The sequence below is a fragment of the Salvelinus sp. IW2-2015 genome, linkage group LG5 (genome assembly GCF_002910315.2).
Source record: "Salvelinus sp. IW2-2015 linkage group LG5, ASM291031v2, whole genome shotgun sequence".
In the NCBI taxonomy this organism is placed as follows: Eukaryota; Metazoa; Chordata; class Actinopteri; order Salmoniformes; family Salmonidae; genus Salvelinus; species Salvelinus sp. IW2-2015.
The window spans coordinates 29,097,050-29,124,199 of record NC_036844.1 but is presented as its reverse complement, the minus strand read 5'-3'; the positions used below and the strand labels follow the sequence as shown (position 1 = coordinate 29,124,199).

General features: G+C 42.8%; 2 protein-coding genes across 6 annotated transcripts in view; one reads left to right on the top strand and one right to left on the bottom strand.

Annotated features, from left to right (window-relative positions):
• Positions 1–116: 116 nt before the first annotated feature.
• LOC111964223 (WD repeat-containing protein 44) lies at positions 117–19,288 on the bottom strand. 2 transcript variants are annotated; one of them, XM_023988028.2, is made up of 20 exons: positions 18,755–19,288; positions 18,278–18,311; positions 17,741–17,818; positions 7,475–8,090; positions 7,100–7,224; positions 5,629–5,721; positions 5,360–5,496; positions 5,091–5,174; positions 4,863–4,969; positions 4,585–4,736; positions 4,299–4,437; positions 4,118–4,191; positions 3,832–3,942; positions 3,614–3,736; positions 3,281–3,472; positions 3,022–3,123; positions 1,229–1,344; positions 1,016–1,143; positions 771–917; positions 117–633 (listed from the first exon to the last, which is right to left on the bottom strand). In XM_023988028.2, exons 1-20 carry the CDS (start codon positions 18,826–18,828, stop codon positions 545–547), a joined length of 2,721 nt encoding a protein of 906 aa, XP_023843796.1. In that variant the 5' UTR covers positions 18,829–19,288; the 3' UTR covers positions 117–544. The 2 variants fall into 2 exon arrangements, with proteins under 2 accessions (XP_023843796.1, XP_023843797.1); XM_023988029.2 differs by having other exon boundaries at positions 4,127–4,191.
• Positions 19,289–20,492: 1,204 nt separating this feature from the next.
• The window catches only part of LOC111964221 (kelch-like protein 13), a 58,122-nt gene continuing 51,464 nt past the window's right edge, over positions 20,493–27,150 (top strand). For 2 of the 4 annotated variants that reach the window (XM_023988023.2, XM_023988019.2), the window contains exons 1-2: positions 20,506–20,588; positions 25,730–25,803. In XM_023988023.2, coding sequence (XP_023843791.1) covers positions 25,751–25,803 — 53 coding nt within the window. In that variant the 5' untranslated portion in view covers positions 20,506–20,588; positions 25,730–25,750. Of the gene's footprint in view, positions 20,589–25,729; positions 25,816–27,150 lie in introns of all 4 variants that reach the window. The other 2 variants (XM_023988022.2, XM_023988018.2) reach the window with 2 other exon arrangements.

The window sequence follows — 27,150 nt, the reverse complement described above, 5'->3', positions numbered from 1 at the left end:
ACTAATCTCATCTCCATGGGAAAAAAATAGAATAAGAGCACTTTATAAATGAAAATCATTATCCTTAAAGTGGTTCCATTTTATTTTTCATAACATAAGACACAGATGTACCCGAATTGATTGGAGTTGGTTTTAATTTTAAGACTGACATTCCTGGCAAGGAGGAGAGGGTACTAGAAAAGCAGTGAAGTTCAGAGTAAGACAGTGCCCGTTAAAACTGACAAAACGTACATTAGTGTCATAACCGTCCACACTGCACTTGTTTAACCAAATTCTGATCCAGTCTCACAAACCTGCTTTACTTTAAACACAGCGCACTTGTTCTTTGTGACAGGACATCTGTGAGCCACCTTCCCATCATCATCCTCTACTTTAGGGTCCCTGTTCTCCGGAGGGTAACTCCTCCCTCCCGGAGCACTCACCAGTAGGAAATTGTCCAGTTTTAGAAGCATTGGCAGGGCCGCGTGTTGCTCTGCCTCCATGGTAGGACTGTACACTGGCACACTGACAAGAGTTCAGGGTGAAGCCTTTAAGGCAGAAGTGCTCAGTATTTTTTTACATTGATGAAAACTTTAATGGCGCCGGTGAAGTCAGCAGAGAGCAGAACCTCTGTATGATCGGCCTTCAGAGCCCCTGTGGAAAAGAAATACCATGTTAAGCATTGAAAGTATACAAAATAATATGTTTTATTATCCACTCAACACAAACCATATATCAGTTTATGGTAATCCCTCTGAGTCTTTAAGCATACAGAAACCGGCATGCTGTACCTGAGGGAATGGTCTCGGAATCAGTGGAGTCCACGCTCTTACACTCTGCATCGGCCCCAGCCCCCGCTTTCTCTGCCCCCGCCTCCTGGGGGACGATCAGGTTAGGATGGGGGGCGAAAATGGCCGATGTCACTACTGCATTGTGGGCTGAAAGACAAGAGACTAGAATTAGCGGCGGGACACTACACCCAAACTTTCATGTTACCAACAGTAAAGACCTGAGCACCACTACAGTATCTAGGTACCTTTAATTCCCTCCCAGAAGTCATTGCGGTCTCGTCGTACGGAGGTAAACTTGCTCAGATCATGGTAGGTGCTCCAGATGTACACGTACTTGTCTTCTGAGCCACTCACAATGAACGAATAGTCATGGCTGGAAAATAAAGAGCGTAGCAGTTCCTCACGATTTGTTGACCGGCAACATTGAACATGGTGGACTGAGGTGGAGCTGTTCTCACCTGAAGCTGGCTTTGATCTGACTACTGCTGTTGACATAACCCTTGTACTTCATGGACAGAGACAGGTCCCTTAGGTCATACAGGCGGATCCTGCAGTCATTGGAGGTTACCAGAATCTAATAACAAAATAAAGAGACTTAGCTAAAGGACAACTGTCACTAGCAACGTACCCTCAATTTTAAGTTACAGTTTCAGACAGTGGTCAAGTAGGCTACTGTGGTTATTTGATCATAATGTAGGCCTACCAGAGTGGCTTACCGTCAAAAACAATAGAGAAAATGCATCCCATAACATTTTAACATGATAGCAGTACATCATTCAGCCTACTGTAGCAGCCTTTGTGTGGTGTTCAATGTTGGCCTACATTKCATGAGACTTTTGGAAAAAAAACATGCAGGGCTTGACAACCTGTTTATATAACCACTTGTCCGTCAGACAAGGAGGTGACTGAGAATGTGTTTGATGCAAGAAACCACTTTACAAAATAAYATGCATTATTATTATTACAGAGAATCAGACAAATGATACTACCCTCTGCCTATTGGCTACTTKGCTTATTCAAGCCTGTCTCAAAATACAACACTGCCCCATTAAGACAAAAAAAAGCTCTTTACCTGACTCACTTTTCAAAGATGTCTAGTTTTGTGCTCTTATAGGAAGCAATCACACCCKCATTGCAATCACTCCCCCAAATGATCTATAAAATGGGCTAATAACTCACTAACTAGCAAAGGATATGTACACACGCGGCTACATGCAGCTCTTGCTTTGATCTCAGAACAAGCGCATCTACTCACGACCGCTCACCCTGGACATAGTCCAGTTCAAAGTGAATGGCACAGATCCATACAGTGCATTTGGAACGTCAGACCCCTTGACTTTTRCCACATTTTGTTACGTTACAGCCTTATTCTGAAATGGATTTAATCATTTTCCCCCCCTCATCAAGGAGCTCCCAAGTGGCGCAGTGGTCTAAGGTACTGCATCAGCGCTAGAGGAGTCACTACAGACCCTGGTTTGATTCCAGGCTTTATCACAACCGGCCGTGATTGAGAGTCCCATAGGGCGGTGCACAATTGGCCCAGCGTCATCCGGGTTAAGGTTTGGCAGTCATTGTAAATTCGAATTTGTTCTTAACTGACTTGCCTAGTTAAGGTAAAAATATAACACCCCCCCCCCCCCCATAATGACAAAGCAAAAACAGGTGTATAGCCATTTTTAGACAAATTTGCTTTGTCATTATGGGGTATTGTGTGTAGATTGAGGATTTGTATTTAATCAATTTTAGAATACAGCTGTAACGTAACAAAATGTGGAAAAGTGAAGGGGTCTGAATACTTTCCGAATGAACTTTATATGACAATTGTCTATTTGCATATAAGCCTACTGCAGCTCTGATTACACAGACCGCTGCGGCATGACCAGAGTATGGGCTGAGTCGTGCGTGTCAATAAAATGGAATACTACTCCGATGCATTCTGCCTACCTACAACAAAATCTCTTGCATAGTTAGTTTTGGTATGTTGCATTGAAAGTGGATAATAATGCGTTGATTTGATCACAATTCCCACAGTAAAGGGAAATGTTAATAGTGTTAACTAAGGGGGAAAACTAGAGAAAGTTGAGTGAAGTTCAATCTTGTGTTTCTTTGCGTGGGCTGATATTTCTTCTGCGCGGCAGTCCCGGGGAGCTGCACGCCCACAAATGTGTGCAGCTTAGTGGGAACATTGGTCACTAGTAGGTCATCTCCAGAGAGGCATGTCTATGGAAAGTTCATCAGAGCATGGCTATACCTTGTTCTCTCCAGGCAGAGGCTCGATGCCTGTGATTTTCCGTCCCACTCGGTTCCTGCCTCTGGTTGACCGTACATGGATCTGGGTGTGGTATTTAAGGCGCTGAAAAAAGAACCAACTTAGAAATGGTGAACCATTTCCTGTGTTCCTCATTTTCATAATTATGTTCAGCCATTGTAATGCTCAAAGAATCAAACATTGCCTGAAATAATGATTCTTCAAACTTGAGGAACAGTGTTTAATTCTCCCTCCACCGTACCTCTGTGTCGTAGAAGATGCAGCGGCCATCGTAGGTGCCAATGACAGCGTACTTCCCGTTCTGGCAGAAGTTGGCAGCAGTGATGAGGCGTGTTTGTCCATCCACCTCGTTCCACAGAGCCACCTTCTTGTCTGGGATGTTCCACAGACGCAGTTTCCCATCCAGAGAGCCACTCAGAAAGTACCTGTCATCCTAGGAGAAATAACAGATAATTAGTCTGGCTATCAGAGTCAGAACACAAATATAGCCAACTCACTCTGCGCTTAAAAAGGTCCATACTTAAACCTAAACACGCACTAACAAAGGCACACAAGCTCACAGAGGCCCACTTACTCTGGGATGGAAAGCGATGGCTGTGACAAAGTCAATATGCTGAAAGCAYCATAGACACTCTCTCCTGGATATGTGCCACAGTCGGACGGTCTTATCCATCGARGAGGAAAGCAGGAAGTAGTTCTGGATACAAAGAACACAAGGAATATTAGGACACAGTGTACAGTCATTTGGGAGTGTTGCTTTTTTTAAAGGAGGAAAGGGATTTGGAGTATCACCTTTGACCAGGACAGGTCAAGCAGYTCAGCTGTATGACCCTTGTACTTGCAGAACGGGACTTGGCGGAAGGGGAGATTCTTGTCCTCAGGGTCTTCAGGAACACTGCTCATCTGGGAACAGAAGACACTGTTGTCTGTCAGACTGGTGCTGAGGTCTGAATGGTAACACTGGTTAAGTTAGACCTTCTAGACAACTGGGTGTGATTGAGCTATTACTTCCTCCTTTAGTGGTTTGAGTTAACACAAATAAACCATGCATCTGATTATATCACAGACCGGTCCTAACCTTACTCACCCCACCGTCCGTGTCTGATTTGGAGGAACACAGGCTTTCCTGAGAGGGAGAGGGAGACACACGACCTGGTTGACAACATAAAGGGAGGAACCATGAGAAACCCACCAAACAAGCCTTACATTTTCCAAAGGTGRGGTAGAGAGAGAAACTAAACTACTCACGGTCTACCTACCTTCAGTGTTGTACTTTGCCCTCATGTTGTTGAAGTAGTCAAAGGAATTTTTCAGAACCCAGATTCGCACCACGTTGTCCTGGCCTGCTGTCGCCAACAGCCTCCCGCAGTGAGAGAACTTCATGGTCCACACTGCACCCTGAAGGAACCACAGAACAAGGATTTGGCAAATATATACATATACTCACGTTTTACATCTACATTCATGGTAACATATGCTTCAGTCATGGCAGTAGTCAATTGTTTAATGGAATGAAAGCACTGACAAATTAAAACACAATCTTACCATGTGCTCTCCGCTCAGGTCCTGGACCACCTTAACCTGATCAAAGTCGAAGGGGCCCTTGAAGCTGTGGGCTGCCTTGAACTTGACAGGCCGGGTGTAGGGCATCCCCTCATCGTCACTGGACGACGGGTCATCCTGGTCGTTATGGAAAACTGAGACAACAACCACGCCGTGAGACTAAACAGCAGCAAAACTACTGACCAACTYATGAAGAGCAAATACAAATATGTCCATCATGAAAACAAGCAGGCATGTGATTGGGGTGGGGTTTGGCATACCTTCATCACGGACACTCTTCACCTTGTTGACGGCCTTCTCCCCATACTCCTCAGCCAGATGCTTGGCCCTCTTCACAGACTTGCCCAGGAACTTCTTCAGCCGAGTGCTAGGGGAGTGAAGACAGAGGAGACATAAAACTCCATGAACTTTATCACAGGCTCTGTCACAGCAGCAGAGAGGAAAYACTGTAACCACAGCAAAAGGCAGGGCACTGTTCCAAGTCTTACGTTTTCTGTTTCAGCTTCCCTCCGTCTGTGTCAGTCAGCGGAGCCTGGCCTCTGTCATCATCATCGGACTGTGCGGCGTCATTCCTGACAGGAAAAAAGGAACAAACGGTGGTATCTTCTTCTGTATTGCTGCATGTGAGTGCTCCTTACCCAATCTGTTAGCACAGGGGAATGATTATATAGCTGTATGTTTTTTAACCATATACCAGGGATTGGTGTGAGCCCATGAGATATTAGAATAGTTGAGGTAATAGGAGAGCAGTTCTTACGTGATGTACTCCTTGGTCCTCCTCATGATGTGTAATGTGAGTGGGTTGATCCCTGTAGGAAGCTTCTCCTCTGCCTGGATCAGAGGGATCTCCTCCCCAGTGTCCAGATTCTTGATCATCACACTCGCCAGGATCTCCTATTACAGAGACAGCACACCCAATCAATGAATTGGAAACACACACTCAAAAAGGTATGTGTAGACAGAAGCAAACCTGTATAAAAGGAGCTGAAGGCTGGATGAATGGAAMACAGAGACGACGATACGTACCTCATCAGTCAGCTCTCTGCCAGAGTTGGAGCGTGGGCGCTGAGGACCTAGAGAGTCATCAATGGGACCGGATGCCTGCTCATCCTCATTCTCCTGTGGGAACACACACAGGTGTCAACTAACAGGTATTCAAAATTGTTAAAGGCTGTTAAAGAGGACAACATAGAACTAAAAGTAAATCCACACACTGGTATGCCGCTCTTAAAGTGTTTAATCCGAAAAGGACTGGGTCTTCGTCAGGACAAAGTGTTCACCAGGTGCAGAAGAATATATACAGTGCATTRGGAAAGTATTCAGACCACCTCCCCCTTTCCACATTTTGTTACGTTACAGCCTTATTCTAAAATTGATTGTTTTTTCCCCCCTCATCAATKTACACACAATACCCAATAATGACAAAGCAAAAKCAGGTTTAGACATTTTTGCAAATGTATTAAAAATAATAAACTGAAATATTACATTTACATAAGTATTCAGACTCTTTACGCAGTACTTTGTTGAAGCACCTTTGGCAGCGATTACAGCCTCGAGTTTTCTTGGGTATGACGGTACAAGCTTGGCACACCTGTATTTGGGGAACTTCTCCCATTCTTCCCTGCAGATCTTCTCAAGCTCGGTCAGGTTGGATGGGGAGTGTCGCTGCACAGCTATTTTCAGGTCTSTCCAGAGATGTTAGATCAGGTTCAAGTGCGGGCCACTCAAGGACATTCAGGTTGTCCTTCTAGAAGGTTCTCCCATCTCCACTTTGAGGCTCTGTCAGACTGACCATCGGGTTCTTGGTCACCTCCCTGACCAAGGCCCTTCTCCCCCGATTACTCAGTTTGGCCGGGCGGCCAGCTCTAGGAAGAGTCTTGGTGGCTCCAAACCTCTTCCATTTAAGAATGATGGAGGCCACTGTGTTCTTGGGGACCTTCAATGCTGCAGACATTTTTTGGTACCCTTCCCCAGATCTGTGCCTCGACACAATCTTGTCTCAGAGCTCTTCGGACACATTCCTTTGACCTCATGGCTTGGTTTTTGCTCTGACATGCACTGTCAACTGTAGGACCTTTATATAGACAGGTGTGCCTTTCAAATCATGTCCAATCAATTGAATTTACCACAGGTGGACTCCAATCAAGTTGTAGAAACAGCTCAAGGATGATCAATGGAAACAGGATGCACCTGAGATAAATTTCYAGTCTCATAGCAAAGGGTCTGAACACTTATGTAAATAAGGTATTGTATTTTTAATAAATTAGCAGAAAAATACTAAAAACCTGTTTTTGCTTMGTTATTATGTAGTAGTGTGTGTAGATTGATGAGGAAAAAATAGGACGTAATACATTTTAGAATGAGGCTGTAATGTAACAAAATGTGAAAAAGGGAAGTGGTCTGAATACTTCCCGAATGCACTGTACTTCTTGGGCAAACAATTAGWGGACCTGTGTGCTGTGCCAATGGAACGCATGGGAAACAAATACCAACTGACCTGTGCTGTGACCACCTTGTCCCCGCTGGTGGCGCTGGCCAAGTCCAGAGAGTGCTGCAGATCCTTGGTGATGCCTCTCACTGTGCTGCTGGGAGACACCAGGCCACACGGCTCCTCTGGCTCCGCTGCACACAAAGGCCAATCACACAGCAGACATGCAGGGTCAAAGGTCAACACAGTAACCTTGTCTCCATGGTTAACAATTAAATTACCTACAACCTTAATTTTAATAGAAATTATAAGTAGTAGGTGTGGGGACAGAACTGTAGGAACATTCCCTGTAGGAACATTTTTAATTGACATGCATATCAGCATTCAGTCTATTGACCTTATACAATTGGGTGTGTTTGGAGAAACAAGTACAGCGTTATTTACCATCCAGTCCTGTGGGCCTCATACACTCCTGGGACTTCTTGCTGAGGGGTAGAGCAGGTCGGGATGGGGGAGGTGGTCGTGGAGGAGGAGCTCCGCTGGGAGGAGGGGGGCGTGAGGGCGGAGGCTTCTTGGTGCTGGCTACAATGTCGGGCTCTACAGTGAACTGCCGTGGGGGTTTAGAAGGCCCAGGGTCGGTGGAGTCACCTGGCTTCTTGTCCCCCTCACAGACCTGGTCTAGGATGTCTGCAGGTCTCTGCTCCCTGTCCTCTGCAGACACCCGGGGTAGGTCAGGGAGGTCCGGCGGGAGGTCTGGTTGACTCTGGCCCTGACCCAGGGTGCTGGTGATGTCTGGGGGCTGGACGTGCTCCTGTGACCCAACCGACGGGCCGGGGATGTCTGGGAGAACCATGGAACACACTCCCTGCTGTTCCTGAGGCTGCTTTGATCTCTCAACCACAGGCTGAGGTTCCACAGCAGGATGCTCTGGTTCTACATGGGCCTTATTCTCCTTCTTCACCTGTGACTCCATCCTTGTCTCAACATCCCTCTCTCCCATCAGCAGAGCCTCCTCCGCCACAATTCCCTTCTGGCTCTCCTCAATGATGCTGTCGATGATCTAGGAGGAACAAGACATCACAGATGAAAACATCATCATCCAAAGGGATGTTCTCATAACAGGATGTTCCTCTAATGAGGAGTTTGTTCTTGTATTCAGTCACGGTGAAAGAGGGGTGTGGAGAAGGATTAGACAGACACATGTTGAGGGGCTGTGTGCGTTGATTTTAAAGAGCGACTGCCCCTAAAAACCAACTAATCCCTTTGAAAACGGCATGTGGCATCGATACGAGTCAAACATTTATTCTAGTGTCAAAATTAACTAGTGTAAATAGGATAATTTTGAGAAACAAACTCAGCAAAAAAAGAAACATCCTCTCACTGTCAACTGCATTTATTTTCAGCAAACTTAACATGTGTAAATATTTGTATGAACATAAGATTCAACAACTGAGACAAACTGAACAAGTTCCATAAGACATGTGACTAACAGAAATGTAATAATGTGTCCCTGAACAAAGGGGGGGGGGGTTCAAAAGTAACAGTCAGTATCTGGTGTGGCCACTAGCTGCATTAAGTACTGCAGTGCATCTCCTCCTCATGGACTGCACCAGATTTGCCAGTTCTTGCTGTGCGATCACGCACAGAACTAGCAGTATGGCTGGTGGCATTGTCAAGCTGGAGGGTCATGTCAGGATGAGCCTGCAGGAAGGGTACCACATGAGGGAGGAGGATGTCTTCCCTGTAACGCACAGCGTTGCGATTGCCTGCAATGACAACAAGCTCAGTCCAATGATGCTGTGACACACCGGCCCAGACCATGACGGACCCTCCACCTCCAAATTGATCCCGGTCCAGAGTACAGGCCTCGGTGTAATGTTCATTCCTTCGACGATAAACGCAAATCCGACCATCACCCCCGGTGAGAAAACAACGCAACTCGTCAGTGAAGAGCACTTTTTGCCAGTACGGTCTGGTCCAGCAACGGTGGGTTTGTGCCCATAGGCGACGTTGTTGCCGGTGATGTCTGGTGAGGACCTGCCTTACAACAGGCCTACAAGCCCTCAGTCCAGCCTCTCTCAGCCTATTGTGGACAGTCTGACCACTGATGGAGGGATTGTGCGTTCCTGGTGTAACTCGGCAGTTGTTGTTGCCATCCTGTACCTGTCCCGCAGGTGTGATGTTTGGATGTACCGATCCTGTGCAGGTGTTGTTACACGTGGTCTGCCACTATGAGGACGATCAGCTGTCCGTCCTGTCTCCCTGTAGCGCTGTCTTAGGCATCTCACAGTACGGACATTTCAATTTATTGCCCTGGCCACATTGCAGTATGCCTAAGGCACGTTCACACAGATGAGCAGGGACCCTGGGCATCTTTCTTTTGGTGTTTTTCAGAGTCAGTAGAAGGCCTCTTTGGTGTCCTAAGTTTTCATAACTGTGACCTTAATTGCCTACCGTCTGTAAGCTGTTWGTGTCTTAARGACAGTTCRACAGGTGCATGTTCATTAATAATTTATGGTTCATTGAACAAGCATGGGAAACAGTGTTTAAACCCTTTTACAATGAAGATCTGTGAAGTTATTTGGATTTTTACTAATTATCTTTAAAYGACTGAGTTATCTTTTTTTGCTGAGTTTACATATATTTTCCTAAAATAAATGTAAGAATTGAACTCGTTTTCATTGAGAAGGCAGATAAAACGTCTTTACCAAAAGCAATCACTTTTGCATGTGAGTACACAGAATCCTCCTCCCTCCACGTGTTTGTTTACGTCACATTTGTTTTGAGATGACTTCGCCGTCGGCCAGAGCCGGGCACCTGGCTCTCACCAGGGAGCCAGGTGCAATCACTTCTCACCCTGTTCAAACTCCTCCCACCGGGGTAACCCAGGCCAGATACACAAACCCCCTCAATAGGGATCCGCGAGAAAAAGATCACGTCGTTTGTGACTGAAAAGCCCTYTACAGATTGACCAACTATGGTTTGTATCCCCTACCGAAGGACGCCATCATACGGAATAGGTGGTTGGTGTTTTGTTGGTCCCCAGAGCAGTTGTAGTGAGTATACAGATATCTAGACCATAGACTGCTAGTTATGTATATTTTGATAACCATGATCACTGTCATTGCTAGCGTCGCTGACGTTAGCTAGCGTTAGCCTACCACAATACAACTTGGATTTGTCTCAAACACATTTCAAAAGGCAAATAATTAGTAGGAAAACCTTTTGTCATAATTGTGATGMCGCCAGATTGACTTTAGATGCTGTAGAACTTTAGCCTGTTAATTAAGACTGAAYGGACCACTGTATTTTAGCTAGCTAACATTACAAAAGCTAGCCATTTTTGACGCGCTTTGATCACGCACTCCGTAGCCGATGTGAGCAAGACCTTTTAAAACAGGTCAACATTCACAAGGCCACGGGGCCAGACGGATTCCCAGCATGTGTAATCAGAGCATGCTTGGACCAACTGTCAAGTGTCTAAACTGACATTTTCAACCTCTCCCTGACCAAGTCTGTAATACCTACATGTTTCAAGCAGACCACCATAGTCTGTGTGCCCAAGAACGTGAAGGTAACCTGCCTAAATGACTTACCCGCCCCGTGGCACTCACGTCGGTAGCCATGAAGTGCTTTGAAAGGCTGGTCATGGCTCACATCAACACCATTATCCCAGAAACCCTAGACCCACTCCAATTTGCATACTGCCCTAACAGATCCACAGATGACGCAATCTCTATCGCACTCCACACTGCCCTTTCCCACCTGGACAAAATGACCACTTTTGTTAGAATGCTATTCATTGACTACAGCTCAGCATTCAACACCACAGCACCCACAAAGCGCATCACTAAGCTAAGGACCCTGGGACTAAACACCCTCCTCTGCAACTGGATCCTGGACTTCCTGGCAGGCAACACAGCCACGCTGATCCTCAACATTGGGGGGCCCTCAGGGGTGTGTGCTTAGTCCCCCCTGTACTCCCTGTTCACCCACGACTGCGTGGCCAAGCACGACTCCAACACCATCAAGTTTGCTGACGACACAATGGTGGTAGGCCTGATCACCGACAACGATGAGACAGCCTATAGGGAGGAGGTCGGAGACCTGGCCGGGTGGTGCCAGGACAACAACCTCTCCCTCAACGTGATCAAGACAAAAGAGATGATTGTGGATTACAGGACTGTAGTGAACGGGTTGAGCGTTTCAAGTTCCTTGGTTCCACATCACCAACAAACTATCATGGTTCAAAAACACACCAAGACAGTCGTTAACTTCTCTAGGGTAGGTGAGACGCTAACGTCCCACCAGGCCAACATCCGGTGAAACTGCAGAGAGCTAACATTTTAAATACACCATTCGTTGTATTAAACATTCTTGTAAATACATGTATCTTGCATCATTTAAAAGATGAACGTCTTATTAATCCAGCCGCTGTGTCAGATTTCAAAAAGGTTTACTGCAAAAGCAAACATCCGATTTTCTGAGGACGGTGCCCCACACACACAAGTATTACTAGCATTTTCCAACCAAGCATTAGCGTCACGAAAGTCAGAAATAACAAAATAAATCGCTTACTATTGAAGATCTTCCTCTGGTGGCAATGCCAAGTGTCCTAACTACACAGTGAATGTTCGTTTTGTTTGATAAAATCTATGTTTATAGCCTAACACGAAACATTTGTAAACCGGTTGCGTCGTGATTTCCCTCTCATTCAACTTTGGACGAAGCGTTCGTGGTAATTACACACACTAAACAAATGTTTATCCAGTCATGGTTGGTTTCATTGCAATCCTCTGGTTGTTACTAACACAACCATACATGATGGCTCTTTTCCCGGGACGTATTGACCGAAACAAACCGATTTGAAGACACCAATCAATGACCTCATTGCGCACCAATGGTAGGACCGGTCTATCGTTGATTGACTGTATTTTGGCCCAATGACCACTGATCATCTTGAAATCTATCTTGGAAGATCGCCAATGAGCTGAGGTAAACGGCAATATGTAATGGTTARACGTTTGAAGACCAGCCTTTGTCGTAAACTCTGGCGTAAAAGAGGTTCATTCGCCATTGCAAATCCTACTTGACGGAGCCACGAGTGTTACGCATAGCAGTACATATTCAATAGCATTTAACAAGTTTATATATTTAAATTATTGCGAATAAATCAGGAAAAGCTAAAACAAAGTCTAGGTATACAGATTTAACCCAAATTATAGAGGAAATTGATAGAGACATCGCACAGCTAGCACAGCCATCTCACAGCTAGCCTTCAGGGAGCTGCTCATCCAGGAGCTTGCTAGCTACAGCAAGTCCACTGCAGCACCTTCTGCTCCGTCAACCAGTGGTGTTCACCTGCCCAGATTCATCTCTGCAGACATGAATGTGCCTCAGGGCAAAAAGGGCACAGTGGGGAGGCGACGTTGTGCCCTTTGTCACAGGAAATGCCCCATCACCTGCACCACCTGTTCAGTAAGCCTCTGCTTTACAGCAGAAAGAGACTGCTATGGGCCATGGCACCAGGACTGAGYGCTGAGGGTCTTCACAATATTTATCTATTTATTTATAAAATATACAATATTGTAAATAGAAAGTGTAAACAGTTACCCTTGTTATTTTTTTAAATATTTTTTATATATTTTTTTTTTTTTTGGGGGGGGTGTGTTAGAATAGCATTTATGTATTTTGTATATAGTTATTTCCTTCAAAATGTATCACTGTACCAATTCGGCCACTTAGGTACATTTGGGTACATTTGTGTGGGACACCTGGGTGACTTCATGCTCAATGTCATGTAGCTCGCTCATTTTTGAAGTTATGTCTAAAACTTTGCTCAGCTATTGTTGCCATCTTATGTTCTTCATTCAAATCATCCTATCTGTATGTTTGGCTGTTCTTGGTCATTTGAAAGATGATGCAGCAACAATAAAAAACAGAAAACGTATGTTTATTTCCTTGTATTTTCTTCTACCAGATCTATTGTGTTATATTCTCCTACATTCAATTCACATTTCCACAAAATTCAGAGTGTTTCCTTTCAAATGATACCAAGAATATGCATATACTTGCTTCTGTGCCTGAGCTACAGGCAGTTAGATTAGGGTATGTCTTTAGGCGGAAATTGAGAAGGGGGGGTACCCCAAAGAAGTTAAGAGGGCACAACAAGGCCTATTCCTCCTCAGGAGACTGAAAAGATTTGGCATGGGTCCCCAAAAACTCAAGAGTTCTACAGCAGCACCATTGAGAGTATCCTGACCATTTGCATCACCGCCTGCTAAATCGACAGCTCGTCATCCGACCGTAAGGCGCCACAGAGTGTAGTGCGAACAGCCCAGTACATCACTGTGGCCAAGCTTCCTGCCATCGAGGACCTATATACCAGCCGGTGTCAGAAGGCGGCCCCCAAAAAATAAAAAGTCTCCAGTCACCCAAGTCAGAAATACTGTTCTCTCTGCTACCGCACGGCCAGCGGTACTGGAGCGCCAAGTCTACGTCCAAAAGGCTCCTTAACAGCTTCTACCCACAAGCCATAAGACTGCTGAACATTTAGTCAAATGGCCACCCAGACTATTTACATTGACACACCCCCTCTTTGTTTTTACACAGCTGCTACTTGCTATTTATTATCTATGCATTGTCACTTTACCCCTACCTACATGTACAAATTACTTTGACTAACCTGTACCCCCGCACATTGACTCAGTACCGGTACCCCCTGTATATAGCCTCGTTAGTGTTTTGTGTTATTTTTTTTACTTTAGTTGATTTAGTACATATTTTCTTAACTATTTCTTGAGCTGCATTGTTGGTTAAGGACTTGTAATTAAGAATTTCACGGTAACGTCTACACCGGTTGTATTCAGCGCATGTGACAAATAAAATGTGATTTTATTTAGTAACAGTAAATGGCAACATTGCCAAATCTCAAAGTACACTACCATTCAAAAATTTGGGGTCACTTAGAAATGTCCTTTTTTGAAAGAAAAGCAATTTTTTTGTCCATTAGAATAACATCAAATTGATCAGAAATACAGTGTAGACATTGTTAGTGTTGTAAATGACTATTGTAGCTGGAAACTGCTGATWAAAAAAAAAWTGAATAWCTACATAGTTGTAMYGGCCCATTATTAGCCACCATCACTCCTGTGTTCCAATGGCACGTTGTGTTAGCTAATCCAAGTATATCATTTTAAGGCTATTCCATGCGAGTCCTCAACTGGCAGCTTCATTAAATAGTCCCCCCAAAACACCAGTCTCAACATCAACAGTGAAGAGGTAAACTCCAGGATGCTGGCCTTGAAGGGAGTAGTACACAGCGTTGTATGAGATCTTCAGTTTCTTGGCAATTTCTCACATGGAATAGCCTTCATTTCTCAGAACAAGAATAGACTGACGAGTTTCAGAAGAAAGGTCTTTGTTTCTGGCCATTTTGAGCCTGTAATCAAACCAACAAATGCTGATGCTTCAGATACTCAACTAGTCTAAAGACCAGTTTTATTGCTTCTTTAAAATCATCACAACAGTTTCAGCTGTGCTAACAATGTGATAGCAATGGTTTAGTGACCTCCAAAAATAATTTTGTTCACTTGCTATTTTCACAGCTTGTCAGGCAAGACCTCCGAATAAAAGTGTGTCATTTGAAACAAGTACCCTTGTGACACCTCCGTTGTTGCCAGTCTTCCATGACTTCAATGAAAAGGCCCCACCACAATGAGGCCTCTGATAGTGACCCGAATTGCTGCTCTAATGAACAACGACAGGTAATGTGTTTTATGTGAAAAGTTGTATATAARAAAATCCCTCCAAGTCAACACCACCTCATAAGATTGCCTGTTGCAGTTGTTAGAGAGAGACAGTTTGTAGCCAAATATGCAGCATAGACAATACCAGCAAGGGGGCCCTGAACAGCAACATGCCCTTACTTTGAGAATTSCTATGAATGGAACAGTAAGCCACATGTTGGCAAGTATCCGGCCAGCAACAGCTTTCACAGGTTCATAATTTGTACAAATACAGAAGGTAACCCACTTCATTACTTTGATAAATTGCTGCTTATTTTCTACTTCTTAAATGCATATAATTTCCAGGGCATAACCAGCCTGATCGCTGTGTTTGCCATTTTATTTCACTTCACATTTTATGATATCTGAAGTGAAATYGAAAGGTTAACACAGAAATTAGGTTGGTTCCACTATTGATAATGTAATCAGTGTGTGACCAACCAGTATTTTTGGTGAGAGGCCAGGAGCTTATCTACGCTGCTATGCCCATCAATTGGGCTCTGGCAAAGACCTCACCTCTTGCCTGCTCACCAACGGTTGTCMATGGGGAGAACAGAATTAGGTAGGTTTGGTCTGACCCGTTCAAACTTCAACATAGTATATGTTTGTGTGTCAAATATCACCGATCCCTAACTGCCATTAGTAATAGAACAGTGACTGTTTACAGAGCATTCAGAAAGTATTCACACCCATTGACTTTATCCACATTTTGTTGTGTTACAGCCTGAAATTAAAAATGATTACATTGAGATGTGTCACTGGCCTACACACAATACCCAATCATTTCAAAGTGGAATAATGTTTTTCAAAATTGTACAAATAAATAAAAAGCTGAAATGTCTTCAGTCAATAAGTATTTTGTTATGGCAAGCCTAAATACGTTCAGGAGTAAAATTTTTGCTTAACAAGTCACATATGTTGCATGGACTGTGTGCAATAAAAGTTTTGAACATTAATTTTGAATGACTACCTCWTCTCTGTACCCCACATACAATTACCAGGGAGGTTTTCCAATGCCTCGCAAAGAAGAGCACACATTGGWAGATGTGTAAAAAATAAATAAACATTGAATGCATGGTGAAGTTATTAATTACACTTTGGATGGTATCAATACACCCAGTCACTACAAAGATAAAGACATCCTTCCTAACTCAGTTGCCAGAGAGGAAGTAAACCACTCAGGGATTTCACCATGAGGCCAATGGTGACTTCAAAACCATTACATAGTTTAATGGCTGGGATAGGAGAAATTTGATGATTGATCAACATTGTCATTACTCCACAATACTAACCTAAATGACAGAGTGAAATGAAGGAATCCTGTACAGAATAAAAATATTCCAAAACATGCATCCTGTTTACAAAAAGGCACTAAAGTAACACTGCAAAAAATTTGGCAAAGCAGTATTTTTGGGGCAAATCCAATCCAGCACATTACGGAGTACCACTCCATATTTTCAGTTTATGGGTATGCTTGTAATCGTTAAGACTGGGGAGTTTTCAGGATTAAAAAAATAAACAGAATGGAGCTAAACACTGATCAACCAATTTGAATGTGGAATAAGTCGAGGGTCATGAGTACTTTCTGAAGACACCGTATGTGTTRAGATGCATGAATGCAGGAGAGAGCTGGCACTCAACACATCCACAATGAGGTGATTACTAATAATACAGTACAGCACAAATGTCCAGTAATAGCAACACCATTTTCATTCCATGTGTCAATGATGAACTCTGCCTATTTCTACTGATGGACTGGAGATGCTTTTACCAAACGGCAGCCTCAGTCATTTGATGGGGAGACCATAGCAGGGTAGGTTTTATCTGACCTGTTCAAATTTCCACATAGGATAGGTAATATCTGACATACAGACAGGTACTAACTGCCATTGGTAATAGAACAGTGACTATGTGTGTGTGTTCACAGAAACATGGAGACATGATGTTTCAGACTAACAGACAGGCTTGATGTTTCTGAAATGGAGAGAGACCTGGCACTCMGCATTAAAATGTGCCAAGGTAGCCCCCATTAACACCAATAGGCACAGTATCTGTATCAACTGGGAATGAAAGATGTACATTGTTATATTAGCAGAGCACTGCTTCTATGGTATTATGTTTATTCTACATGGACCTGTTATTACATTTGAAAGTTATCAAAACACTTAGTTTAGAATATCTACATAAATTCAGCAATTGCATTCTTCTTATATTACTCTGTAGGCTACTGACCTATTCAAAGCTTCCTCCAGTATCTCACTATACATCTGCATGTATTTATTGAACTCAGCCTGCAGGAGATATGTTTGATGTGATTGACAGGGGGGAAACAGTTGCAGGAAAGGTTCTGGCCGATTGGTGTGTCAAGAAACCCCCACACCAAACCAACTCACATTTGGCTTCTGCCAGCATTTCTTGAGGAGCAAGCCAAAAGGGTGCAGGTTTTTTATTGAACCTTTAACTTGGCAAGATAGTTAAGAACAAATTCTTATTTAAAATGARGTTCTACACCGGCCAAACACGAACGACTCTGGGCCAATTGTGCACCACCCTATGGGACTCCCAATCACAGCCGGTTGCGATACAGCCTGGATTTGAACCAGGGTGTCTGTAGTGACGCCTCAAGCACTGAGATGCAGAGCCGCTGTGKCACCCGGGACCCCCCAGTTCCCCTTTAATGACCTAGACCACTTAGTGGTGTAATACACCCCTCACTGGCAGTGACTCTATAGAACAGTGATAGAATAGCTACATTTACATAAAGCCCAGGACTCAGCCACCATAAAAAAATAAACATTTAGACAGTGACTTTTTTTTAAATTACAGGGAATAAAACAAAACTTTGCTTCATAATGACATTCACAATGCCCCATCTGAGTAGGGATTCATGAGCTTTGGCATAGATTTGAAGATGAGGAAATACCTGGATGGGGTCATCTTGGCGTGCCTCAAGTGTGGCCAGCCCAACAGCCACGTCCTCTGGTGAGCTCTCTACCACCCCCTGCAGGAACACAAAACAAAGGCACAAAAACAAAAGGGAGCGTCAAACAACCTCATACAGTGCATCCAAGCACTTTAAAATTCTGGGATGTGCTTATGTTTTGTAATATTTTACTAGTAAATGAGATGACAGTGTCCTGAATAGAGTCTTTAAAACACAACTTCACTGGCAACTCAGGACATGTAATAGCAAACTGCTTATTGCAAACAATCCCACTTAAAGTTGTGTTTTGGGTTAACTTTAACCTCAATAGAGCACTTAAAAGCCATCCTCTACCTAGCTCATTTGAAAGTAGTTAACAGCTGATATGCCTTTTAAGTAATGATTTAACTAAAACCAGCACTCTGGGTTACAGTCTTTGATATGCCGCTCCAAAGTTGAACTTGACTCTTTAAAAAGGAGATGGCTGTTAGAAACAAATGTTCAAAACTGTAAAATGCTAGTAAGAGGAAGACATACCTGAGGTGTGGGAAGAACAAACTGTGTCGGTGTCCTAAGCAATAAAAAAGACACGTAAAAGTGTGTTAGTCACAAGACTAGTCCTGATATGGTTGTGTGTCAGAGACACAAGTCAGACTTCTCTCTCCCTTACACTTTGTTCACCGTGAAAACACAATTCCTGTTGGTAGACTTGGGGAATTGATCTCCCCACAACATTTGAATAATTAAAAGGATGGGAGTAGAGTAAACAAGGCAAAATCAMCCAGACAGATGAGTCGTTATTGTTGTCAAATAACTAATGTTTTTGTTCCTTTATTAGCTACAGAAGAAACACTGAATGTATGAACAAAACAATGTTCTCTCTTGCTAACATCTGGTGCAACTCAATAGCCAGCATCATCTACGTCATATCTGAGAACGTRTCAATACCTATCACAGCATATAAAAACACACGATAGTTCTTTAACAATAGCTGTAAGTAGAAAGGTCACTTACAATTTAGGCGGTGGAGTAAAATTTACGTCTTCAGCAGCATCGTAGAATTCCTCTGTATCACTATCTGACGCCATTTAGCTAGCTAACGTGAACTAGATATCGTAGAGGCCCTGCATACATCTAAACTAAGGGAAATCGCTGCTATATTTATGTGTTCGGTTCGAAGTGATGAAGACTTCCAATTTGTGCAGCAATTAAAAAGGTCATAGACTGAAAACTCAGTTACTTCGCTAGGATACACCCAGATGTTGCTAGCTACTAAGTTGCTAATGCATTTGAGAGGCCACTCACCTGTGTGTACTAACTACTCCTAACTGGCTGCTAACGTAACCAGCTAGTTAACGAAGTTACTTAGCGCTAGTTTTTACCTAGGTACCTACCAAGTTTCTTGAATCAATTCATAAATACATACTCCGAACTAAATGTCTAACGATAAAACGCCTGCCCATTACCGTCTTCCTCAACAACAACAAAAAAGGGCTGCAGCCGGGCCAAATGTAGCTAGCTTGTGRAATCACAAATAAGGAAGAACACCCCAAAAGATTAATAACGCATACGGAAATCTCGCGATAACTTATCTGAGCCCACTTCCAAGCCCACTCCTCTCTTCTCCTCCCCTCATATTGATGTAAATGAGAACTTGTTCTCAACTGGCCTACCTGGTTAAATAAATGTTAAATWAAAWAAATAAAAAATATCCTCATGTGTACAGTACATGGCATGCGTCTCTGATGGCTTCACAATCGGACACAATTGTAGCAAACAGTGAAACACCCATTGTGGAACTCGAAACTGGGTATATATTGCTAAACACTGCTCCAATAGGGTTAACCCACTTGAGCTTTTCTTGTCTATGTTTCATGTTTTTTCATGTTTTGTGTGAACCCCAGGAAGAATAACTGCTGCTTTTGCAACAGCTAATGGGGATCCTAATAAAATACCAAAAATACCACTTTGGGGGGATTGTATTGAGCCTAAGCAAGCGTCATCATTACACTATTACTGAAAAAAAAAGTACAATACACATGAATCCTTCATTAACAGCCCTGAAAGAAGTAGACAATTGACCAGATCAGGTTCCCTCTTTGTTTATATATGAAGGAGAGACGAGGACCATGAGCATATGAGAGGAGGAGAAGAGAGGAGTGGGCTTAGAAGTGGGCTCAGATAAGGTATTGTTGCAAAAGCAGCAGTTATTCTTCCTGGGGTTCACACAAAACATGAACCATGACATAATACAGAACATTAATAGACAAGAACAGCTCCAGTGGGTTAACCCTTTTGGAGCAGTGTTTAGCAATAGATACCCAGTTTCAAGTTCCACAATGGGTGTTTCACTGTTTGCTACAATGGTGTCCGACTGTGAAGCCATCAGAGAGGCATGCCATGTACTCTGGCTTGGGGAGCAAACATAGTCTTCAGGTCTGAGGAAAGAGTGTGGTTCATCGAAGCAATTCAATTGCAGGGGTTCAGACCAGACTCAGAAATAAAACACACTTAATCTTGTTTAAAAAATTGCAAAAAYAATTGCTATCAATAAAATTGATTTATAAATAAAACCAACAAGATCGATATTTACAGAACTCTTATTTCTTCTATGAGGTTTCACAACTCCAGTAAATTGCATATTCTACCACCAGCTGGACCACMTCTACTTTGTTTGGTGTTTCAGTTTTGTGAATATGAAAAATATTGCCGTATGATCCTACCATTTACCAGCGTGGCTACGTCACGTTCCTTGCAAACGACCATTGGATAGGTTGTAGGCGGACCTTAGTGAGATCTATGGGTAGAGTGGATTTGAGGGTTTAAGAAGAAAACAAGGACGTATCAGGTAGGAATTTCGCTATTTAAAAGTTTATAGAATGTCTTTTAAATTCTCTTTTATATGTAAAATGTTGAATACAACATCAAACGCAACCCAACGTTTTCAATTACGMGTAACTAGCTAAAGAAGTAGCTAGCTAGCTAAGTAGCTTAAGATGTAGCTTCAGCTGGCTAACTAACTTCACGGGTAGCCATGCTGTGTGGTTTGTCCTTCCTACAAATGCTCTCGCCCGGCGAAGTTGGTATACATTGACACTGCTTAATGGGTTTCAGCACACCACGATAGCTAACTAGCTAGCTAGATAAATATACGTTCCACCTTTATTTCTAATTGTTGCCTTAGCTTTTCACTTAGGTGATCATGAATGTTTGGAATAAAGATGTGTTGTAACTAACTATCCAGCCTGTAGTTACAGTTAGCTAGCTATCCAGCCTGTAGTTACAACTAGCTAGCTACCTAATTTTCAGCCTTTCTGAACAGTGGTGGTCATACTAGGTAGCTAGCTAAACAGCTAGCAAGCTAGTGAAAGTTTTAGAAGTTTCCAATAAACATGTGTAGTCATGTCCTCCATGCATGGCTACGCTGGGGTTAATTCGCTGCTAAACTTGGAGCTAGCTAACAGTTGACTGTACAGCAGCAAGTTAACTTATGTATTTGATATTTTGGTTAGCTAGTATGAACGCCAGGAAAGTGAGGCTTGGATWATTCTGAATAATACTTTACCTTGTTACCACGATATCGGTGTGACAAACTGAGGTTTAGAATATTAAATTGAATMGAGGGCGTCAACTGGGCGCTGTCCTTTTTTCCAGTTTCAGATTACATTCTTGTTGCTCTTTATCATCTATGGTAACGTATTGACTGACATTAGCTAATGATTTAATGAACTTTAACAATGTTAAATTTGACACTCAATTGCTCGACAATTTGTGCATCACCTGTCAGAAGGCCTTCTCGTGTTAATAATTTGTTTGTAATATAGGGTCGGTATAGGTGCACTCAGAAGGTGGATGTGTTTATTGGAGGAGCTGGTGTCATGGGGATTGCCATACTAGACAACATCCAAACCGCTAACTGAGTTAGTTACCTGCCCCAATGGGGCATGCATGTATTTGCTTTCAAAATCAGTATATCATTATGGAAGCAGCAGCCCATCACATGAGCCCTTTTTAATGTAATGCCAATTGTTCTTTTGATACATGTTTGTCAGATCTGTCCAAATGGGACAACTACATAACATGTACAGTAGGCTACACAGTATACATCAAAACTGCACACCTCTGTGTAGGCTAAAGGCAGGTAGGACCAGGTGGACTAACTCCACGGTGAAGGAAGTTGATGATGAACTTCACCAACAGAGTGGAGCAGAGACCAGGCTTTGTGGAATCTAGCTCCTGTCTCTTATACACATCTAGATGTGTATAAGAGACAGCCTGTCTATTGAATCTCAAAGTATGAATTTCAGCAAACAAAGGCATGCAAGTACAGATGACAAACATAGGTATAGTGTAGGCGTTTCCTGATTGAAAGTTTTGACCTTGGGTGAATCGATGTAGTCGGAGCTAGATCCCACAAAGCCTGGTCTCTGTTTCACTCTGTTGGTGCAGTCATCATAAACTTCCTTCTCCATGGAGTGGTGTTTAGTCTGCTAAGCCAGACTTAGTTTTTCTCTATGTTGGCCATATTGGATGTGTTTTTGTGTTCTTTGCCCTGAGTGTGACTGGAGAAAATAGTCTACACATTGTTCACAGTCAAACAAAGGGCCCTTTGCCACTGACCTGCTACAAATAACAAGTAACGTGCCATGTTCAAGATGGCCACTGCTTGGCTTTGTGTTTTGGCCTCTCTAGATGGAGGATCATGGTTGAACCTTGTTTGTCCCYTCTAGGCCTAGTAGTTTAGTTCTTCAAGGTTGCCCTCTCCTGGCTTAGCCTGACCTATAATCATGTCCTCATATGGAAACTTTCTAGATCAGGAGGCATTTTGTTTAGCAAGAGACGAGAGTTAATTTCAATCTTCATAGAGTTTTTTATTTAGGGAAATTAGGCTAGGCACCGGTCGTGGACTGGTCTTTTCCAACCAATTGCATTTCAGCTTGACTAGACTAAAGTCATGCCCCAGCCCCTGTTGCACTGCGTGTATGACAACTCCAGCTACTTTGATATGCTTCTGAATTCTGACTGGTAGGAAGAGATTTCTGTCACTACTTTAAGTCATTAGGATATGCAATGTAGCTACATAATTGTACAATTTTAATGCCACTATGCTCACCTAAAATTAGCTCGGATGGTGTGGAAGCCACAGGTGTTGTCACCTTTTATTACAGGTAGCAGACTAACCACTATATTAACTACTCGCTTTTCATTTTTTGTCACCTCTCTTCCTATGTCCTTCTGTCTGACTATGTAGACCCCTGGTGTGGTCCTGTGGACTGAACTATCCACACAGACTGTGKTGCAATTATCACCCCATCTGATCTCCACTGTAATCATGACCAAGCTGAACAGTGGGGTGCAGGGAGGACAGATGGCAGACAACGCCCCAAAATATGAGTCTGAAATATTAATAGAAAGGCCATATGCTCACGCCGCTAATAAATGGAAAAAGAGAGGAGGCAGAGCTGAGCTCTGTCCACCTGGCCTTGTGGAAATTTGGGAGAGAAATATTTGTTGCTTATTTAATTGTACAAAATGTAATTGTCAAGTGTTTAACCTTTATTTAACTAGGCAAGTCAGTTAACCTCTCTTGGGTACGTGAGACGTTAGCGTCCCACCTCTTCAACAGCCATTGAAACTGCTGGGCGCCAAATTCAAATACAGAAACACCCAGCAGTTTCACTGGCTCATGATAAAAATTCAGAAAACAAAACATATTTTACATAGGTTTAAGTATTAACTTCTTGTGAATCCAACCACGGTGTCAGATTTTAAAAATGCTTTACGGCGAAAGCATTRCTTACGATTATTTGAGAACATAGCCCAGCAGACAAATCATTACAAACAGTAACCAGCCAAGTAGAAGAGTTACACAAGTCAGAAATAGAGATAGAATTAATCCCTTACCTTTGATGATCTTCATATGGTTGCACTCAGCAGACATTCATTTACTCAATAAATGTTCTTTTTGTTTGATCAAGTCTCTTTATATCCAAAAACCTCTGTTTTGTTCGTGCGTTTTCTTCAGTAATCCACAGGCTCAAACGCAGACAAAAAATCTAAATTGTATCCGTAAAGTTCATAGAAACATGTCAAACGATGTTTATATTCAATCCTCAGGTTGTTATTAGCCTAAATAATCGATAATATTTCAACCGGACAATAACGTCGTCAATATAAAAGGTAAACAAGAAAGGCACTCTCTCGGTCGCGTGCATGAAAAAGCTCTGTGACACTTTAGGGCCCACTCATTCAGACTGCTCTTACCTCCTCATTTTTCAGAATACAAGCCTGAAACAATTTCTAAAGACTGTTGACATCTAGTGGAATGCATAGGAACTGCAAATTGAGTCCTAAGTCAATGGATACTGTAATGGCATTGAATAGAAAACTACAAAACCAAAAAWAAAAKGACTTCCCGAATGGATTTTTCTCAGGTTTTCGCCTGCCAAATCAGTTCTGTTATACTCACAGACACTATTTTAACAGTTTTGGAAACTTTAGAGTGTTTTCTATCCAAATCTACCAGTTCTATGCATATCATATCTTCTGGGCCCGAGAAGCAGGCAGTTTAATTTGGGCATGCTTTTCATCCAAAATTCCGAATGCTGCCCCCTACCCTAGACAAGTTAAAGAAGAAATTCTTATTTACAATGATGGCCTCCCCCGGCCAAACCCTAACCCGGACGGCACTGGGCCAATTGTGTGCCACCCTATGGGACTCCCAATCACGGCCGGTTGTGATACAGCCTGGAATCGAACCGGGGTCTGTGGTGACGCKTCTACCACTGTGCCACWTGGTCKACCCTATCTCTCTTATTGAAAATATTTTATAATGAGATTAATTAGGATAAAGGTGAAATAAAATGCAACAAAGTCTTAAATGTAGAATTTTGAACGGCTATATTTGAGCAATATTGCTAATAACATAAACCACGAGGTAGAGCTCTGCTACCCAACACGAGCCCSACATTTATAATGGATTTGCTAAAGGAGGAAGTTATTTTGGGTACCAGGCTGGGCCTTACATTTGGCTATCGGGCCTGGGTAGGGCCTGAACGTCGCGGGCTTAAAATTCATGCCCGTGCAGGGTTATATCCTGAGGTGCCTTATTTGGGATGGGCGGTGTCCAGATTTTCATATGGTCATGTTGTTTCTGTACCATACCGGGGTATACGGTATTACCGAAAGTGCACACAAGGGGTGCTATTTCTACAAAAAAAAATTGGACGCAGCGATCTTGATCCAGGAAGGGATTGAATGTCTCTGCTGTAACCAAGAAGCTTGATCTTGACATCTAGCCACTTAGCTAGCAAGTTATCAAACCACATGCATAGCTGGAGCCCAGACCTGGATATAATTTATTTTACACTTCTTAGATTTTTTTAAGTAATACTTAACTTATAAGCAGTGGCATTGGTATTTCGGGGGGGGGGGACCTCTACGGTATATCGCCCGAGCCTTATTGATATTATAAACTGGTTACTGGCATGAATAGAACAGTAAACACCTATTTTTGTGTCATACCCGTGGTATATTGTCTGATATACCACGTCTTATAGCCATTCCGCATCCAGGACCCAAACTACCCGGTTTATAATGCGAGTTTGAAAACAAATGCACTACAGGAAGGGATTAGCCTATTGCATTTTATGACTTTGAAACTAAACAGGGGAACCGGGTTTGGCTAGGAGTCAGTCAGTGTTGGCAAGGGGGGTAGCACTGTGACAACTGTTAAAGTAGTGTAGATTGTCCATCTCCCATTTCCAGTTTGCGGTCTCGCAGCCCTGAGCTTCGGCTTTCACTGGGACAGAAGGTGACAGTGGAGAAGTGGGATAGAACTGAACCTGTCTTAGATTTTCCAAACACTCCACAAACTTTCTTTAGGCTATTCATGTGTACAGGCGAAYGGGTTGATGATTGTATTATCACCTAAATGACCTTTGAAGAGCCCTGACAATATCATTAATGTATTGTTCACCTGTTTTTCAGTGGTGTGGTTTTGGCGAGGGCATGGAGCACCCTGTACACAGAGGGGAGACGATGTCCCTCGGACTGCACGACAGGTACTGTGCAATGTATGTCCAAAATTTCTTCTACATCTATACACACAATCATTCAACGTTCCTCACTTTCCTCTGAAGTGGCTCATTTTAGCCGTTCTGGGTTTTCTCATGTTATATGTGAACATGTAACGTTAGTAATTCTCTCATCTCTTAATTAATATATGAAGTTAGTCTAACGACATTACATTTTTTTTTATTCTCTCATATTTTTGTCAGGTCTGCTTGCTTTCTCTCACGGACAGAGATAGAAATTGTGGTTTTAAACAAAAATAATATTTCCTTTTTGATAATCTGAGTTTCTACCTCTTGCATCATTTGCAATATTCTGTTTTAACTTTAACTTGCCTGATTACATCTTAAAGTGAGTTAAAGACATGGACTCAGTATGGAGTGTTCATGCAGCTCAGTGTGTGTGTGTGTGTGGGCTAACTTAGCTGTTGACGATGCTGCAGCAGTGATTCAGGTTGGGTTACAGCGTGTATCCATGACTCAGTCTGTCAGAGGGCTGTCATTGTCCCCCTGTTGCTGGGTAAATGGCTGCCTCTTTGGGCCTGTCTCCAGGCCCCTCTTTGGGACGTGTTGTTTTTGTACCAAGTGACTAATGCCTTATTTCAAGCTGTGAGTGGATTTTTATCCGTAAGCCATTTACTATCGTCAACGGTAATGAATTAGGAAGTTGTGTGATTGTGGAGAGCCAGGGGAGATTACTCACAACATCATGACTATTGACTATTTTAAATTCTGCTGCTCTCATGACTGTATTTTTCTGTGTCCTCTCTGGTGTAGTGTCAGCGAGGCTTCTCTAAGCCCCTGTCCTTTGTGCCTTCCTGTGTGTTGCTGCAGCTGTTCAGGGATTTTGTCTTCTCGGCGCACTTCATGAAGATTTTAGTGGAGTGCCTCAACTAGAAATGCTTTCATGACACAATGTTACAGATTTAGCTCTAACTAGAATCTGTGTCAGTGCATTTTGACCTATGGTTTATTAGAATGATGAGCTCTGACTACTCAAGTATACTGTTTTTTTGTTTTTAACAAATTGTATTTCTTTCCACCAAAACAAGTTGCTGTTATGTCTAACCTAATCCTGCCTTTAGCCATTTCCATGACCGTAACCACAACAACAGATCTTAATGGGCAATGCTTCAGTCGTGTGGTTTTATTGTTTCCCTTTTGTAAAGTTTGTATTTCCTTATTATATTGTGTCCAGTACTTTTGAAGCTAAGCAGTAGTTTGAGGCTGCCGTTCCATAGGCTTGGGCAGGGCTCTACGCTGTTACAATTGAAATTCACTACAACTYTTTGCCAGCTAAATATCTTATAACTATAGGTTTAACTATCTAAGATTCTC